Below are 18,991 nucleotides of genomic sequence, written 5' to 3' on the forward strand. Positions count from 1 at the left end.
ATTCTTATAGAAATCAATATAATTTTCAAAATGCTTTCGTAGCTCAAGAGAATTTCTTCACATAATCATAAAAAACAGATGATTTTACTACTTTAAACCCAATCCTGCAAAATTTAAACTGCTGTAATTGAATGCACCAGATCTTTTAAGTCAAACCTCTACATAGAGTGACACGTATAATTAAAAAAAAAAGACTAATACAATGAAAAGAGCATGACGAGAGAGAGAGAGAGAGAGACTCAGAGAGAGAGAGAGAGAGAGAGCGTTTGCATTCTTCGATTTTCTATTTAATTTTTTTTCCCGAAAACTCCATAACTAAGTCAAAAAATTCTTGACTGAATTTTTTTTGATGTATTTTGTTAGGTAGTAGGTCCGAAAATCAAAGAGGATATTTCCTTTGCAGAAATTTAATTGTTATAAAATATTCGGGTTTCATGAATATTTTCTCTTATAAGAATTTGCCCCTAAGCCCGTATTAGTTGTTTACATTATTGATATCAAGAAATAAAATATAAAATTCTCAAACCGTTATTCTAATCAGTTATCCATTGATCAGGCCAACTTTAAAATAATGTGGTTTTTTTGTTTTTGTTTTTTTTTTTTGTTTTGTTTTTTGTTTTTTTGCCCTCTCCCGACTCAGGATGAAAAAATAGGGTCGGTAGGTAGGTGACAATTTTTTTCCAGAAAATTTCAATTTCAGTGATGAATTTTCAAAAATCTATTTTCCAAAACGTTTTGAGTCGAGCCATTTTAGCCAGTCGGTCGGGAGAGGGCAACCAAACAATTTTTTTTAAAGATAGTCTTAACATCTAATGCATAGGTTGTCTATTTGAAGGGGAATAACTCTAAATTCACTACTGGATCGTAAGTTCATTGGAAACAATATACCACTGGAGAGCCACTTATCATTGTTAATTTTTCAGTCATTTCCTCTTTCACACTTAGTTTATAAAAAAAATGATTATATTTATATCTTTTCTTTTTTTAAAAAAACTGTTTAAAAAAAGAGGACATGTTAGGAGTCAAAACTCATTATTTCAAACGCGAGGATTATATATAATTATTTCACACTTTATTTTAAATATTATAAGGGCGTCCAGGTTAAAGATATTTTTTTTAAAACCACGGCTCGTTATATGAGGTTATGATTGACCATCCCAGCAGGGTACAGCGCTTTGATTCTATACTGCTAGTTTTACATATTAAAATGCAGACGGAATATGAACACATGTTGTGCGTTTAAATGAGAGAATTGCTCATTATAAGTTTGCTGGCCAAAATCACAAACAGATGAGCGCACGGCAACAGCGTGGTCGTGAGAACTTCAAAACAAAAATAAAATCTGATTGGGAAATTCATATTTTTGTCGCTATTTATGTTAACATTCAGAAAAGAATCCAATCCTTGAATTTGGCAGTTATAATATATCCCTGAAATTGAGTATCACTTCTATGAACGATGATCCGTCAAATTTCTTGTGTAATATAAATAGTCCACTGTTGATTTGACGCCATTTTTGCCATTAATGAGTAGTTGAGATTCTCCTCGAGGCTTTATATAATAGAGAGAGGAAAAGTAAACACCACCCGAAATACAATTATGTCAACTATTACGGTTCTCCTTTTATAACTGAATCAGGGTGTCGGAGACCCTGTGTAATAGACCAATAGCTGCCATTGAAAATAGCATTTAATTCAAATAAGCATAGCTTGCGGGTAAAGCGTCCTTGGAATGTTTCTACAGGTCGTACGGATTAATTTTCTTCTTTTGTATAGCCGGGTAGAACATGTAAATCTCGCCAGTGAACGGGTCGCTAAGCAGACGGCAGCACGCACCAGAGACTTTTTTCGGTTCCTTTTCATTGCTCCTCAAAAGAAGTTCCGAATCACTGAAGAGTGCAGCTCTAAACTTGTTTGGTCATCTATGACGATTTGATACGCATCATTTGAAAGGTACGGGACTTTTTTGTTTACTTATAATAATAGTGATCTATTTCTTTCTCCGCAAAAGCGATCAGAGTGCTTCCGTTTTTCTCACAATGTGTGTACATTGTCAACTTGTTGGAATGCTATGCAAAGTGTGTGTGTGAGTGTGGCTCAACTTAATACGTGTTCATCGGAGTGCCTGTATTATACTTTTGTTAAAGTTTTGAAAAGATACAATTAAGTTTAATGTAGTGTGTGCAGATATTTTCAATCTTCGGGCTTCATATGTGCGTGTATCGTATTTCGCTTTATTTGATATAGGGTGGTGAAACCAGTATTTGGGTTTTTTTAAAGTCAAGAAAATGTAACCTTTTTTATTATAAAGCCTCTGGGTCGGTTAGAATTAAAACTATCAACGATATTTAGTCAAAACGGGGGACAAAAATAGATACATGGAGATAGAACTCTTTGTAACTCAAACATTTTATTCAAAAAAATATTAACAGATTAGGTCGTACAAATCACAAATACTACATGTATGTATTTATATGAGAATAGAAAATTTAACATTGTCATTAACACAGAGGAAGGGTAATACCAATTTAATTAGTCACTTTTCTGTCAAGTGTTTGCAAAGCCTCTTGTTTGAATAATCCTTTTCGTTAAAGAAAAAACCCCATGATACATAGAGACTATTATCCCATTTTTCTGTACGAAGTAATTTTAGCACCCACGTGTTATAATCAGATGCGTGCTGAAATTGACATAGCAATTACATACGCCATACATTTTTGTCGACAATAAAAATATATTCTTTAAGTACCCAGCCTTTTTCCAAAATTAAATGTGACACGTTTGCGATATTGTAGATAACTTATTCGCAAAATTTATGGGAAATTTATTCGTACAGTTTTTCGTTTACATTTGCAGCTAGAACATAAAAACCGTATTTCAAAGGTAGATAGAAAATTTCATTACCTCTCCAAATCGTTAAATCTACCCGTGTTGAATATTTGAGTCATGTACAACTCATTATGAAAATAGCCCCAAGACATAATTTAGAGGTAAACGATGGAAATTTTTTATATTATTTCTTCTCTTTAAGATATATGTTTAAATAAAAATTAAAGGGTAGTGACACTGCAGAAAGTTAAATGATACAAATAGGAAAATATGTACATGAGCGAGAGGTGTATTGAGTGTTGCGTGTTTTATGTTTTGTGGGCTTAATACAACCAATGCTTACACAGCATGCGAGAAATTTGAACAAAGTTAGTTCAGGACTCTTTTAAAAGTCCTTTTTGGGTGGATTTTAAAACAATTTGATTGGTCATTTTCAAAAACCAGTATTTATGCATGTTTAAATTTAGAATTGATTCACTTTCAAAAAGTTCTCTGGAAAGTCAAGAATTTTCACACTTTCTGAATTTCTTCAATATCAATGATATGAATCAAGTTACCAAAAAAGAACATAAATTAGTTTATCCTATGTCTATAAAGTTTACGTCTGTAACTAGTCTATCCATAATGTTAACGTATATAATAGCATCAGATAAGTCTTCTGAATCAGACTTATAACAGCGTTCCATTTTTTTATCAAAGCAAAACGCATCTGAAGTTCTGCAAAACTTCCTCAAAAACGAGGAATTTCTGGAAATTATCACAATCCCCCAATCCCATGTTGCCACCGTATGGTGTTCACCAAAATCAATGCTGCTTTGATCCAGGCGTTAAGTTTTTGATTCACAAAACATACTTTTTGATCTTAACACTTTTTTTTTCATTTTTTTTTTCTTTGTTTTATTTATTTATTTTTTTTGGGGGGGGGGGGGACGAAGTGCTAAATTTAGCCCTTACCATATTTTTTTTTTTACACAGGTATAAGTATTTCTTTACACCTGTACTACGTTCTACAGAACGAGATATCATAGTGAACTCCCTTTTGATGAGATCATATATAGGAACCCGGGATAAAGAAAAAATTTAAAGTTTTTCCCCCTATAAAGTAGTGCATAGTTTTGATAACTGTATCGAAGATGTTCCTAACTTCAAGTTTCTTCTTCCCCTCATATTGTACTGAAATATGGCAAAATAATATGGTCACCCACATCATTTAATGTTTTACTGAGATCACTCCTTCCTCTCTCTCTCTCTTCATACTATATCTGTCACTAAAACCATGGACGAAGACAAGAAGTACATTTAACTGCAATATTATCTACTGCTGTGTTTCCGGGTGCTAGCCAGACAAAAAACTAAAACAAAAAAACTATGTATATAAATGTTTCCCTGGTGACATTTATTTTGCACCTGGCTTTACATGAAAGAGAAAAAAATGATAAGCAGACAAAAATATAAGTATTTAAAAATGTACAAGGTAGAACAAATTCATTTTCCTGTTGCTAAAAATGGCAAGTATAATTTAAATCGTATTTGCAGAGTCAATAGAATAGTTTAATTTCCGATTTGAAATTGATAATATCTTGCACATGGAAAAACTAAAGAATCTCATATTTCGATTCTCCAAAACAGCATTATGTTGCTATGTACCTCTAACGTAATATAAGGCCACCATTATTTGTTTGTTTGTTTGTTTGATGTACTTCGACCCACATTTTTCAAGGGGGCAGGTAAGAATTTTTTTTAATTAACTGATATATTGATAATTGTCATAAAAATTAAAGACTTGGAAATTTGTACATGTTTTCATATAATACACAACACAAAACAGCTTTAATATTTATTGATGTAAAAACTTTCAATCTAAAAGAGCAACTTAGAGAAATGATAAAACTTGATTTTAAAAAATATATTGACAGTCTGTGACTAAAAGGGAATTTTTTTAAAGTAAATTACTGAAAGAAAAATGATCGGATTTGGAGGATTTTGACAGGTCGGTCGGAGTACATTAAACAAATAATTGTTTTATTGTTGGCCTTAAAGAAGATAATCGTCTTTTACATAGCCTACCTCGTTAGCATATATTATCAAATTTCCATTTTTATCTCTCCCATTTGGACATTCTAAAAATCATGATCAAAGAATGAAAATGCTATTTGATTTTGGCTTTGCGTTTGTTTCAAAATTGATTTCAAATTTTGTTTCTATGAATTATTGAACGCCTTTCGATGAATTAGTTTGTGAAGTGAGACGTTCAGTAATGAACACGTCGCTTTGACTCTTGCTGTTAGATCCGACTTAAAATTAAAAATTTGATGGGATTTTTTTTAGGTCAGTTCATTTTCAAAATTGCATTTTTCATTCCCTTTATGGACTTATCTATCTAACAACAGAAAATATGTCTTTTGGGGACACTATGCTATTTTCAGAGTGACATACTATTCAGCTCACATCGACGAGGTCGAGATCAAAGAGTTCATGCTACAAACAAAGTTCAAGAGCAAAACCATTCCAAAGTAACTGCAAGCCTACCTGGACCAAACTTGTATGGATGTTGCATCTAGTGTTGCACGTCACATGACTAAACGTAATCTGAAGTACAGTAGCCCATTTTCAAGTAACTGCAAGCTCCAGTGTGTCAAAACTTTAATGGATGATGCATCTAGGGATGCACACAACCAGATATGCTTCGGATGCTGCACATGACTTACTCTTTCTGGGTCACTGGACAGTCTAAATTTTTAGAGCAGGCCCATTCCAAAGTAGTTATAGTCCTACTTGAACCAAATTTCATGGATGACGCATCTAGGGATGCACACTACCAGACTTGCATCAGACTTACATTTTCCGGGTGGTTGAGAGTCCTACTTGAACCAAATTTCATGGATGACGCATCTAGGGATGCACACTACCAGACTTGCATCAGACTTACATTTTCCGGGTGGTTGAGAAGTTTAAGTCCATTCCCAAGTAATTATGAGTTCTGTCCATACAAAGCTTGCATGAATTTTGTATATGTGTACTACTAGACCATTTATTTGGTGTGAGACTTTGCTTTACTGTTTATGTTATAATTTTAAGAGAGAAAGAGAAAATTTCTTTTTAGCTACATTGAATTTGTTCATATCATAAACGAATAATTTTATTGAAGTGTTTTCAATCTTTAATTATTTATTGCATTGACCTGTAGAAAAGATTTTGCTCACTAGTATTAAGCCATCATGCGCTATCTCTTTTGCCTGTTTCATTCCAAAATGAAGTGGACAGCAGGTTTTACTAAGGTAGTATCAGTTAAATGCAATGTTTTTTAAACTCCTTGCCCCTTCCTTCCTGGTGTCTTTCTCATCACAAATGAAAGTTGCATGAAAATAATCTTTGGGTAGATATCCTCCTCAAGACTTTGAGGAAGGTTGTCATTGATTTTAACTTTTAAGATTCAAAAATTTAAGGAAAAAAGCTTCAGATTTAATTATTCTTGTCAGAAAAATTCTAAAGGAAGTAGCAATTTCGTATCATAAATGGAAAATTACAACTATACCGAGAATAGACTCTGTCATGTAGGAACTATATTCTGGGCACAAACTTTACTCTGTAAACAGTTCTGTAAGTGCTTCGGTTTCTCATTCATTTTCTTTTGCACGAGCTATGTACAGATACAACACGTGGCTTAGAATTTTTTTTTAAAAAGTTACTTTTAAGATTCTGTTTTCACAATAGTGTTAATAGCACATGTAATGAAAAATAGCCACGTTGCTATGTTTTGCAAAAATAGACAAAGAGTCGCTCTTAATTCAAGTTCAATTTTATTCACCCAAACCAAATTTAGTACATGGTCTACAATACTTATACATTTTATACAAACTGGTCAGAGGTACATATACAACACAGAAACATGACAGAAAATGAACAGAAATAAGGAGAGAGTGAGAGAGAGAGAGAAAAAATATATATCAAGGAGGAAAGACAGCAACAAATTTTCAGGATACACACGCATAATTTCTAAAGGATTTTACGGGGGTTGACATTAGTTCCATTTATTTTATTAAATAACATTGGGTCTATGAGAATAAAAATTGCCCATGTGATCTTTTCTTATATTAACTTAAGCTTCACATTCTAGGATATAATAAAATTTCAACATACTCCAAAAGACTTCATTACTGTTTTCTTAAGGTATGTCACTCGTGAAATTTGTTATATCAAGGATTTTTTGAGAAGTATATTTTGGATAAGTACTCATATAGTATGACTCAAAATCGCAGAGAAAATGGGGGGTCAGTGTGCATCTAACGGTACAATTAAGTTGACCTTTTTGCACTTAAATTGTAACTCTTTGGTTAATCACTTTAACCGTTATCATATTTTATCACATGTAACCATGGCAATAAACAAAATCTTATTTTACGTAAAATAGTTTGAATAATATTTATCATTGAACAAATCATGCAAATTAATGCGCGTAAATTATTGTGTGACCTTTTTGCACTAAAAAAGTCTCCTATTTGGGGTATTAAAAATCTAAATAGGCAATAGAATATTTTCTTGTATCAAACTTTTTACGACTTAAGTGCTGATCGGTCAAAAGTATCGAGTAGTTTAAATTAATGAAAGAAAAAGTTGGGGTCAGTGATGTAAATTTTGAAATATTGGTCAAAATATGCGATTTTCAGGCAAAAAACTGTGTAAATTTTATCTCGACTTCCTTAATATATCTTCATTTCTTGGCAAAACTTGTTGAGAGAAGGTGTACATTTTGTTATAAAAATATAAACTGAGACCTATATTTAATATCCCAGGCATATCATAACGGAAAATATTCTCTAAGTAAAAGTATGTGAGGCTTAAGTTCCAAGATATTAAATTCAATAAATGTGTAGATTTGAAGAATTTTCTGCTAAATATCCTTCCACCACAAGAAATAGTCCCTTATAAATCTTGCTTCTTTATGAATTTTTGAACAGTTTTTTAATTGAATGTTGAACACTTTACATTGTTTAATTCAAATATGTTATAAAGATTGAATTGTAATAAATAGTTTTTAAGTAAGAGGTTCTGACTGAAATTTTCTAAAAAGGCTGACGAGTGACATACCTTAAATCACATATTTATTCATAAATCATGAATCATTCATACATATGTAACAGAATAAGAAAGGCAGAAATATATCGCATAAAGAACAAATAGACAAACGAAATAATTGAAATATCTTATACCTTATGAATTCTTCAGCTTGTCTTTTAAATTCTAACAAGTAGATTTTTTATGTGATACTTACCAATGATTTAAAAAAAAATACTTCACAAAAAGTAATATTTAAATATAGAAACATATTTTAAAAAGGTACAAAAAGATCTAATTGTCTATCATAAATACATGCCAGATGACATGACATTTAATAAAAAGAAAGACACCTACAATCTTTATCAGAATGCATATTCAGAATTCTATCATATTATTCAGTTAAGGCTAACATTTAAAAACAAATACGCTTTGCAGAGAAGAATTTTTTTATTCGAATTTTATTATCATGTGACCTTGAAAAAACTATTTTTGTGCCGATTTATGAAAACCTTACCTTCTTTGACCTCTGTGTCCTACTTTCGGAAGACCCTAAAGACTGCAGAATAAAACTGTATACTTTGTACTAAAGCCAAATCTTCATGCTTTTGTATGGATTGCTTACTCATGCGTCTAGTATTACCATACGATGATATTTAAAACCTCAACCAAAATCCTGAATGCTTACAGAAATAAATAGGATGCAGTGCATTATTTTAAAAGGTTTTTATCCTACACATTTATAACCTGTCTCAATAACTTCATTTTATTCATTTTTCTTCTCTTATCGTGTAATTTTTACTTGAACCAAAAAATTCGTTTAATTCAAATGTTAATTTAATAAGTCTATCTATGATTAAGAACCTGTTAACAATTCATATGGGCATATTGCTAGTTTTCTATTACCCAGTAGTGTCACACTGAATTTCTAAAACCATGAATCCCATCCCACTAGCGTGCAGAATGTAATTAGAGCCCATGTCAGAATGGGTCTACAGACAAAATGATTATCAGCTTTTATTATTCAGAACCCAAAAATAATGCGAAAACAGCCTTCTTAAAAAGAAAATTTACTTAAACAGAATGAACACTGCCAATAGGGTGTCAAAGGTGTGTAATACTCTCTCACAAAGGGGTATTATTCAAGGAATGAAAAAGGAATACGATATTTGCCAACGTTATGTGTGCTCCACTTGGGTTTTATATATGCCTTCAGTAAATATGAAACACACACATATAAAATCTGCTCTTAGGTTTATCCAGGTAAAAGTTTTTCTTTCTGATCATGCCTTGAGGGTCTGCGACAAATATGGCCGCCTGTTTAGATTTTGTTGATATGCAGGATTTAATCTAGCAAAACAAACTCCGGGTAACACTACTCCCTGTCCAGTATTCATATTTTCCCCCTTTTTTGAATCCTCTTTTTGGTGTAAAAAGAAGTGACTGACCCAAGTAAAGCATTGCACAGCATTCAAGATATGATCATTTTATCTTTTTTCTAACATGCATTGGGTTTCTTTCTCAGTTTTCCATCCGATGAAGATTGTGAATGACAAATGTTCAACCTATCCTTAACCATTGGGCTCAGATATATCAATCATAAAACCTATTGTCGTCATAACCTTAACATATAACATTTTTAGTATGAAAGATTTGTCATGCAAATCCACGCCCCGTTTTAGCAGCCCCTGTTCACCTGGTGTAGTATTTCGGGCATAATATGGATCAGGTAGCTAAATTCAGGTGATTAACAGAACAATACCCTAAAATACGATCCCCAATGCCCCCTTATATGAAAATAAGCTTCCACATACCAAGTAAAACAGCCTCACATTATAAAAAGTATGTCGCCTGTTAGCAAAACACCACGTCGATGACGATGCCCATTAATGGCGGGAAAGACAAGGTCGACCAATCAACACTCAGGTAAATCTTTAAATATGCATGAAGGTAAAAAATAGACAAAATCATTACAACGGATTTTGCCAGCTTTTGTAAACGTATCGTCCATTTTCCCAACTTGAACAGGTTGGTATCGACTCTCCATGCGTTTTTGTTGAAGAAACTGGCTTCGGTTTCTTTCTTTAAACTTGTATGTCTGGTCCGAAACACGGTTGACTGGACACCATCGACAGGTAGTGTATATACTCTTTATTTTCTTCACGCATGTTTGCTCCGACCTGCGAACCGCTGCGCGGCTTTACATGGTTGCCTTCTGTCAACATTTCTTACGGAAGTTTAACCATGAGAGCATTACAAACTTTATGAATGATCGATGTTTGTTATGATTCGCTGGAATAACTTCTTTGACACAATTTCACAACTGTATCTTTCCAGAGGAATTACGGAGACGGATTTTCCATTGGACGGATCCTTTCCTTAAATTGAATAGAAGTCTCGCCGTTGGTAAAAGCAATCATCGTGGAGGTCCTTCACAGTCAAACTGAAAGTATGGAGGCGGCTCCTGAACGGGACCAGACCCCCGAAGAGCATGACGAGCAAGTTGCTCAACCGACCATCATTACCCTCATCCCCGTCTCACAAGACGAGATCCCAGCCATGCCTGAAATGTCCCAGCCCAATGAGACAAACAACAACACAATCGTAACGAATGCAGTTGTTATTACTAATGACGGCTCTGCGAAAGTTGTTGGAAAAGGTAAGGACTTTTCTTTTTTGGTCTTCCACGCTTTTTGGTTCTCACTCAAGCAGCAAATCCAAACATTGGACACCGAGAAAGAGAAGTGAGTGCACAGAGGTACATTTAATACCATAAGGTGTACAATAATTTTGCTGTGTGTATTTCAAATGTGAATTTAGATATTTTTTAACCGAATTTCACCAACAGGGAAAAAGACTTCTTTCTCTAAATCAATACTTGCATATTTGGGCAAAAAATCGACAATCTTAGCTACATGCATATAATACAAACATATTTTCATCATGAAATTAATATGAGCGGACATGCTTGTTCATCAAATGTATGTCAAATATGGCCCCTGGACAACTGTTACTTTACTACTTATTATTAGTGTGCCACCTTTCCGTTTCATTATGGCCTCACAGGCCCAGCAGATAAAAAAGAAATGTTCATCGTAATATTTAACTCCAAGAGAAATAGAAAACATGATCCCAAAAGTCATGGAATTAGTGTGCTAGGGAACCAAAATATAAATGATTTAATAGGGTTATTTCGTCGAGCTCAACTTACCTTTATTGAAAGGGAAAGCTTTTTTCTTCTTTCCATTTCGATTTTTTGGCAAAACTGGGAAAGATCAGAAAAGATGGCCCTGAAAGGTACCGATTCAATTAAAAATGCTTCCAGACACTGTGAAAGGGTCTTTTGTGCGACATCTTGATACACACCCTAGAGATATTTATAAAATATCGAAACAATTCTTTAATTCTCTGCAATCCTCGGTTTAAATCAAATACGAAAATATCCAGTCTTTTGTCTGGTCTTCTTTTATTGGCGGATTCTCAGCTTGAGGCTTGAGGATTGAGAGTAAGTCTGAATACTTTGTCAAATTGTCAAATTACCACCAAGTATTACTACAATACTCACCCATAAATGATAGAGCTCATAGATTACAGGTCCCCCCTTTTTTTTCTTAGTATTAATTGGAGTCTTACTTCATATTATTCAAGTAAAATAAACGAGACAGAACTATTATTATGCTAAACCATCAAACACAATGGTGTATCAGGTGACGGAATATAAGCCCAGCTGTTTGGCGCATAAATAGTTTCCAATTATGATCAATACTTAAAAGGTTTTATTTTGTTGAAAGTTGTGATTCTATTAATAATTGTACGACAGGTTGAATACTAAAATACAGTGATGAAAAATTAATTCTTATATTTTGAGGGGTTGTTTTTTCATCTCTTCAAACAAAAAAAATAAAAAAAAAAAGTAATATCTATTTTTTTTTTCATTTTGCAATAACAAACATCAAGCGTCCCATCTTGAGCAGAACTCATGAAGGCCATTACTGATGAAACACATTTTCTCGAAAATCTAGATACTAAATACGATAAAAACCATTTCCATTATCACCCAGAGTAAGGGAAAAGATAATTAAAGTTCATTTGTCGAACCTGGGCGCCTATTACTTGTATCACCTTGAAGATGGCGACCCTTAGGGTACCTGGATTTTCAGAAGAATCTATGTAGTTGTTATCTTGGTCCATCAAAGTGACCAGTGCAAATTGTCCCCCAGCAAAATAGACAATTGTTCGAGATATTTATTTTTCCCAATCATTCTGTGCGTGTACATTGGGTCGTGTTTGTATGGCTTCGATTAAAAGACAATAAAACGAATCCTCCATTCCGCATTTCAAAGACATGCTGGATTGTTTGCGACGATAATTTTTCATTCCATCTCCAATTCTTTTTTTTCTTTAATCATTTTGTTCATGTTTCTGTTTGCAATAAGAGCCAAGCTCTTCAACTATTGACGGATATGCATAAGTTTGGATGGGTAGAATGTGTCTATTTTTTCTGTCGATAACTTATTATAAAGTTTCGAAAGTAGACCATACGAAGACCGCATTCTGCAAAATGAACAATGGGGTGTTACGAATGAATAATTATTGTAATTAAAGCCTCCATAAATCATTCTGATGATGTTTGAATTCACTAATAATTTGGAGAGAAAAAACATTCTATATTTATGACGACAGGCAGGAAAAATCACTTAAATCATCGATATATTAACAATAAATGTATCCTAATTACTATGTTACCTCCATAACTTTTCTATAATGGCTTCTTATCTTCCTCCAAAATCTTTACCTTTTTTGACAAGACTTTCCATTACTTGCATTGGTCTTCGTGGTTTTTATTACAATAGCTATCTTTTTTGCACTCTATTACATGTGGCTTTTCCATTGGAAAGTGAATCGTTCCACTTCAGGGACACTTGTGCAGTGCTGTGTCATATTAAAGGAAAATGACCATTTTGTCACTGCTCTTTTTATAGATTTTTGGGGTTTTCCAATAATATATATTTTGTCAGATTCGTTTTCTAAAATGTAAATTACAGAATTTGAACCTTTACTAGTGGTTATGATTTTTTAGAGGCAAAAAGGGGGGAAATGCAATGTTATTAAAAAATTGTTAGTTCTCAAGGGAATTAAGAATCATGAATTATTAGTTTAGACATATGATCTAACAGTGCAGCAATATATCCATAATAAAATTTAGTGTGTAAAATATGCGCATAATAATATAAACAAGGCGACACTGTTAGAGTTATGTATTGTGTTTTGATTGAACACTGCGGAGTGAAAGGCTGGGTAAACTGATATGTTCATTATACAAACAAAATTGGACTTTTCTGCAGCACCTTCTAAATTATGTAGATACGACTTCATTAATAAATTAAAGATTAACGACATATCTGAGACACTTCATTGTGATGCATATGATAATATATTTCTGTATTTTGAAGAAAAGACACACTTTTCATCTCAAAAGATATTAAATTTTATATACCGGTATATATATTACAAATTTATAATAAATGTATAAGCTGTTTCGCCAAGTTCTCTCAATTCTGACAAAATGTCACATATACTCACCATGACATTAAGGTATTTAAAGCATCAACTATAAGTAAGAAATTTGAAAAGTTATCCCAATGAATGAAACATTTTGAGCCACTCTAAGATATATATAAAAATGTGTTTTGTAATTATCATTGACAAAACATACTTGGTCATTACACGGAGAATCCATCATTTATTCATCCTTAAACACAACTTGAAGTGCTAGTATAACTTTATTGTAATGTCCCTACCTCATTTTATTTCCCTATAGGTTTTAAAATTTCTAAAGTGTAAATACCCCCTATCAGTTTCATCTTTTTAATATACATTTCATGTAAATTGCAGCTTTCCATTTAGATATAGACGGGAAGAGGGACTTTAAAGTAGGCCTTTTTTATGCGTGCTGCATATGAAAAACTTTATCATTGTGATAAATTATTCACGTTTTAAAGTTATCTTAATCATCAGATTCTCTGAAAACAGAAATACAAATTATCTTTTTTCGTGTGAAAATGAGTTTTTTCCAGAAATGTACTGAAAATTTGACTTTGATATGTAATGTTCTTGCGATTAAAAGATTTCAATTTTAGTTTTATTGCGAGCACCCATTTAATTAAAATATTTCCAAATGGATCGATAAAATTTTATAATTGAAGAAAAAAACATGAATGTTCACTTTCAGTTATATTAACATTATAAAGATTGTGTTCAAGTGAAGATGTTTCTCATTACTCTTTCGGCAATTGTCATTGTTAATGACACAGCAAAATTTCCTTACTTCTCTTTTGATATTAACATTGGTACGTATCAATAGCAATATCTCTGAAATCGGTGGTGAGATAATCATGTTTGGTTGAGAATCAATGTTTAATGATAAATGATGAAAAAATATGTTTATACCTTTCCTCATAACATTATTTAATGAAATCCTAAGTCACCGAATTGAAGGGGTAAACTAAAATAAAAATCAAGGAGGAGGTCTGTGACATTTACGACGCTGAAGAAGGACACAATCATTCTTCAGTGTATGTGAGTACTATTCAGTGTGCCCTTTCCTTTTACTAAGTCATGTGATTTGGACATCTTCCTTGGTATTTCAGCTTATTTTCACATCCTGTTCAGTAATACGTTTGTAGTATATATGAATCTTTATTCATATAAAACATAAATCTTTTTTCATATAAAACATAATTTTGGTTGATTTCCTAGTCTTCATGAAAACTAAATTTTTGATGTGGGGCTAAGTATTCGTCTCTTTTCTTTGTCCTTTACATTGCAAGAGGGTTGTCCTCTACGCCTTTTGTTACTTTATGAGCGTTGTAAAATGTGAGTTACGTTCTATATAGCTTCGTTGTTGCACTGTTGTTTGCAAGTGCCACGATTATACGTAAGGAATATGCGTGTTGATATTTTGATATCGATTTCTTTAAAACAGCAACTGATCAATAATTGATATGTTGACTCAGTTTTCTTTCTAAAAGGATATACTCAAGCAAAAATGCTCAATACGTTCTAAATGAAATCTTATTGCAATGTTGTGTTTTTAAAGGATACAATTGGTCATAGTAAGAATTAAATGGTTAACAATATTTATTAATATAATAACAATCGTTGTTTTCAATGTTGTTTTCTTACTTTTATTTTCTTGTTTTGTTTTGTTTTTGTTTTTTTTGTTTTTTTGTTTTTTTTTGTTTTTTTTTTAGCTTAGAATCTTTGTTGACAATGGGTGTTTTTAATCAATAGCACTCTGGACTGTTGTTTTTCGTGAAAATGTAAAGTGACTGCATTGAGACACCGTTAACCCTGGATTTTCTTCTCTTTTTTTGAGATTTTATAACGTAGTTTTCTAGAGCCAGTGCACGGGAATAAAATCTGTACATTAGAATTTACTTTACACGGCCTTTTATCCTTTCAATGCAAAGGAAAGATTTTCCTGATGAAGCACGTTTAGCATGTGAAGATGTGTTTGTAAAGCATGTTGACTCAAAGCCAACATACCGTCATTAGAATTATTTCTGAAGTAACTATGTCAATTTACTTTCACATCTGCTCGTCTTTTATGCTTTTGCCTCTTCTCTTTTTCTAAGATTATGTCCATTTTCTTTCCTATATTGGGGATTAAATTCTCTTTTGAAGAATTCAGCAAACTTTATTTCCATAATGAGAATTTTGGTCAATATTACAACATTATGATTTGGGTAAATAAAGTTAGATAAGGAGGTGCTCTTGGATGTAGACTGTTTTACTCCCGTATACACACCAGATCTTTGTCAATATTATGGATATTTCAAGGTCAGCAACGGGTGCATTGTTGACTCAAAGCATACGACATTGTCTCTGATGTCATCAGGTTAGCATCAAACCAAATATTTCTTTTTCAGAAAAAACAAATTTAAAAAAATATGATAATTCCAAGTCATAAAATACGGTTTGACGAAAGAAACTTCCTTGTCCAAAAGACAACCATATTCACTTCAAAACGATTTATTTTTGTTTGCTAAATGGAGGCTTCGTAAGAGGAAAAAAATGTCTGATTTCACGACATTCATGTACTTTTGCCAATATATTCACCAATAAACTGAGAATCTTCTGAGAGGTTTGTACGACATTGTGGTAGGCTTACTGACGTATTATGTCCCACAGCAAGAGGGATTCCATTTGTGTAGGACTGAGAATATTTTGTTGTTTGGTTCTGTACCTGCATATGTTTGTCCATTACCAGTAAACAAGAAAGCATATACCGGTATATTAGTCTTAAATGTGATCTCTATGGCCGGAAGAATTGGGAGAGCTATTGTAAAATAGAATTTTAAGGCAAATATTGTTTAAGTGAATAGAACCAATTTTTCTTGACCACAGGAAGAAGAGAAATTAAGGAGATTTAAAACATTATTTTCATACATGATAGCATGGAAATTAAAAACTAAATTTAGATAGAAATTCAAAAATCGGTCCATTCTGTATACGTGACAAAGTAAGCTACAAAATGGTAATTAGATATTGTGATATTTGAAAGAACTATATATCATCTCGCAAACCTATTGTGCTATCAAGTTGTCTTTGTTATGTAAAACAAAAAACATTTTTCTCAGGTTTTCTCCCATTAAACCACGCGACACCTAAATGCTAAAGACGGTCTTTTTGAGGTAGATATTTGTGGAAAAAAAGGTTACATATATCTATGGAGTAATATTAATTACATAGTTGATTCTTATACTTGATTCTAAAAAAAAATTGTTAGAAGTGTCTATCACGAATAGGAGAAAATTCTCATAACAAGACGAATATAGACGGGAAATAAAATGAATATTTTTTTTTAAAAATGCCTGTTTTAAATTTATATTTAACCAATTTGATACTGAGGTTGCATTTTATGTTTACTAGAAAACGTTAAAACACAATTTTAAATAAATAAAGTATATTTAGTGATGATTTCAGTATTTTAAAAATCCAAGTTCATACCAAATTATAAGCATATTTGTCACCAAACTAAATTGACAATTGCTTTTGTAACTTAGAGATAGGAATGTCACTCACAAGTCATTGAAGGTAAAATTAACTGTGTATGGATTCATTGGTAAATTGTCTTATAACCTCTTTACTTTCAATCTGATCACTATTAAATGATTTTAGAAAAATTTAAACTTATTTATTATAAAAAATGATTTTTTTAAGGATGGGAACAATTTGCTTTTTAGGCCAAATTCTACTGTGATTATTTCGTTTTCTTTTTTAAAGATAATTCTTGACATGTAATCATTAATTTTCAGAACATACTTCCATCATTATAGATCATTCAAGCCGGGGAAATATTATGTTTCTGACAACTGTTTTACATGCAAGAATGACAAATATTTGTGTTCAAAGAAACACAGTATAAATTTGATAAGATTTGATGAGTTTTGAGAGAAAGTATAATTTATGCATTTATTCGTTCAGATCTATTTTTACATTTTATTTCATATTGTCATAAGGTTATAAAGATTCTTTGTTATGTCACTTAATTACAAAAATCTAAAGGTGTTTTATCCAAGTCGTGACGTTAGCTAAACGGCAAATAATCTCATGATATTTTTTATTATTATTATTTCATACTCAAACTTACGAAGCTTTGTTAACGTTAAATATAGTACACACCTGTTAAACAGAGACTGGATTCATTACATGAACGCCACGGGTCTTCCATACAGATGATTTTTGTTGGCTATTTGGGTCACTTCCCCGAATGCTATGCACCTTATTGGTCTCGTTCTGGCTTTTAGGTCACGGAGTAACGGTGTTACTGCACTAATCTACTTCTGGAGTGTATATTTTGATCGTTACACTTCCGCGCTTTCCAATAAGGTTTCTGGGGCTTAGACAGTCGCTGGACCTTGCAAGTGAACTTCAGATTATTCTATGCTGTCTTCTTTTTTTTAAAGAACACCATATTGTTAACCCTTGATATCGATATGCTACTTAAAATATTTGTCTGGAATACACATTCAGACTTGAGTAATTTTTAGAGTATTTATCGCCAACCATGTATGACTTTCATTCATAGAATGCTAAGTGTAACAGATTTTGTCATGTTTCCGTTAAGGTGTCCTGAATCGCTTCGCCGCTCATTCATTTCGAAGAGTGTATTGGTTGTGGTTGTGATTCCAAACGAGAGAACGACAGTTTGTCAGATACTGGACAAATTGAGGGTGCTCTTATAAAGTGATTATGGGAGATATGTCAATACTTGACTGTTAGTAGAGAGCTTTGTAAGAGTTTTAAACATAAGAGAGTCTGTGTCATCGATGTATTTGCAATGGTAAAGATTTGTGCTTTAATTGCATCCTTCTTGAACAGATTTAAATTGGATCTCTCAGAGAAATTCACCTATACCATAATGCTTTCTGAATTGTGGTCTTTTTATTCTTGACAACTGACATTCACCTTCCTGTCATACTATTCATTTTTATTCTACCTGTCTCGAAGTTGGTGTATCAAACAAAAATTCAATATATTCCCTATTGTTCAAACAATCCAGTGAAAAACCCGTTTATTGATAGCTCACTGAAAGAAAGAGTGCAAATTGTGAACCTGGATATTAAAAGGAAAACTGTGACAGTTAATTGAATTTACAAATTTTAATTAGTCACCCAGAAGAGTTCTTTCAATGCCTCTGCAAGAGGTCCGCCACTGAGTGCTCCGTTTCTGAAAAGACCTAATATACCCGAGTCAGGATTGTCTTTTCATGATCCGGCTAGGATTCCACGGGATTATTTCATCGAAAACTTTACCTGCAATGTCTCGATGGAAACCATGCATTAACCTTTGTTGGCCACCTAGGGTGCGCTTGGTGTGTTAAAAGGTGTAGGGTCTTCTTCCGACATGTTGAGCAATTCAAAGTCGCTTTCCATTTTGGTGTGAAGGTGGTCGTCATTCATAGAATTATGGTGAAAAAATGGCGGTATTATTCAACTAGGACCTTTGGGTGTTGAATTGGTTTTGTTAAGAGAGTCTTTGTTGGAGGTCTATGAAATAGCACAGATTTGACGCCTCATAAGTGTTAAACACTTAACTCAGTA

The 18,991-nt window shown here is 32.7% G+C and overlaps 1 protein-coding gene across 4 annotated transcripts in view; it reads left to right on the forward strand.

Moving 5' to 3' along the window:
- The first annotated feature begins 1,751 nt into the window (after window positions 1-1,751).
- The window catches only part of LOC133190277 (paired box protein Pax-5-like), a 53,739-nt gene continuing 36,499 nt past the window's right edge, over window positions 1,752-18,991 (forward strand). The window contains exons 1-2 of one of the 4 annotated variants that reach the window (XM_061325802.1): window positions 1,752-1,952; window positions 10,221-10,542. In XM_061325802.1, coding sequence (XP_061181786.1) covers window positions 10,335-10,542 — 208 coding nt within the window. In that variant the 5' untranslated portion in view covers window positions 1,752-1,952; window positions 10,221-10,334. The other 3 variants (XM_061325805.1, XM_061325804.1, XM_061325803.1) reach the window with 3 other exon arrangements.

Source organism: Saccostrea echinata, unplaced genomic scaffold, assembly GCF_033153115.1.
Source record: "Saccostrea echinata isolate AGI-Se365-2 ecotype Australia unplaced genomic scaffold, CSIRO_AGI_Sech_v1 ptg000022l, whole genome shotgun sequence".
NCBI lineage: Eukaryota > Metazoa > Mollusca > Bivalvia > Ostreida > Ostreidae > Saccostrea > Saccostrea echinata.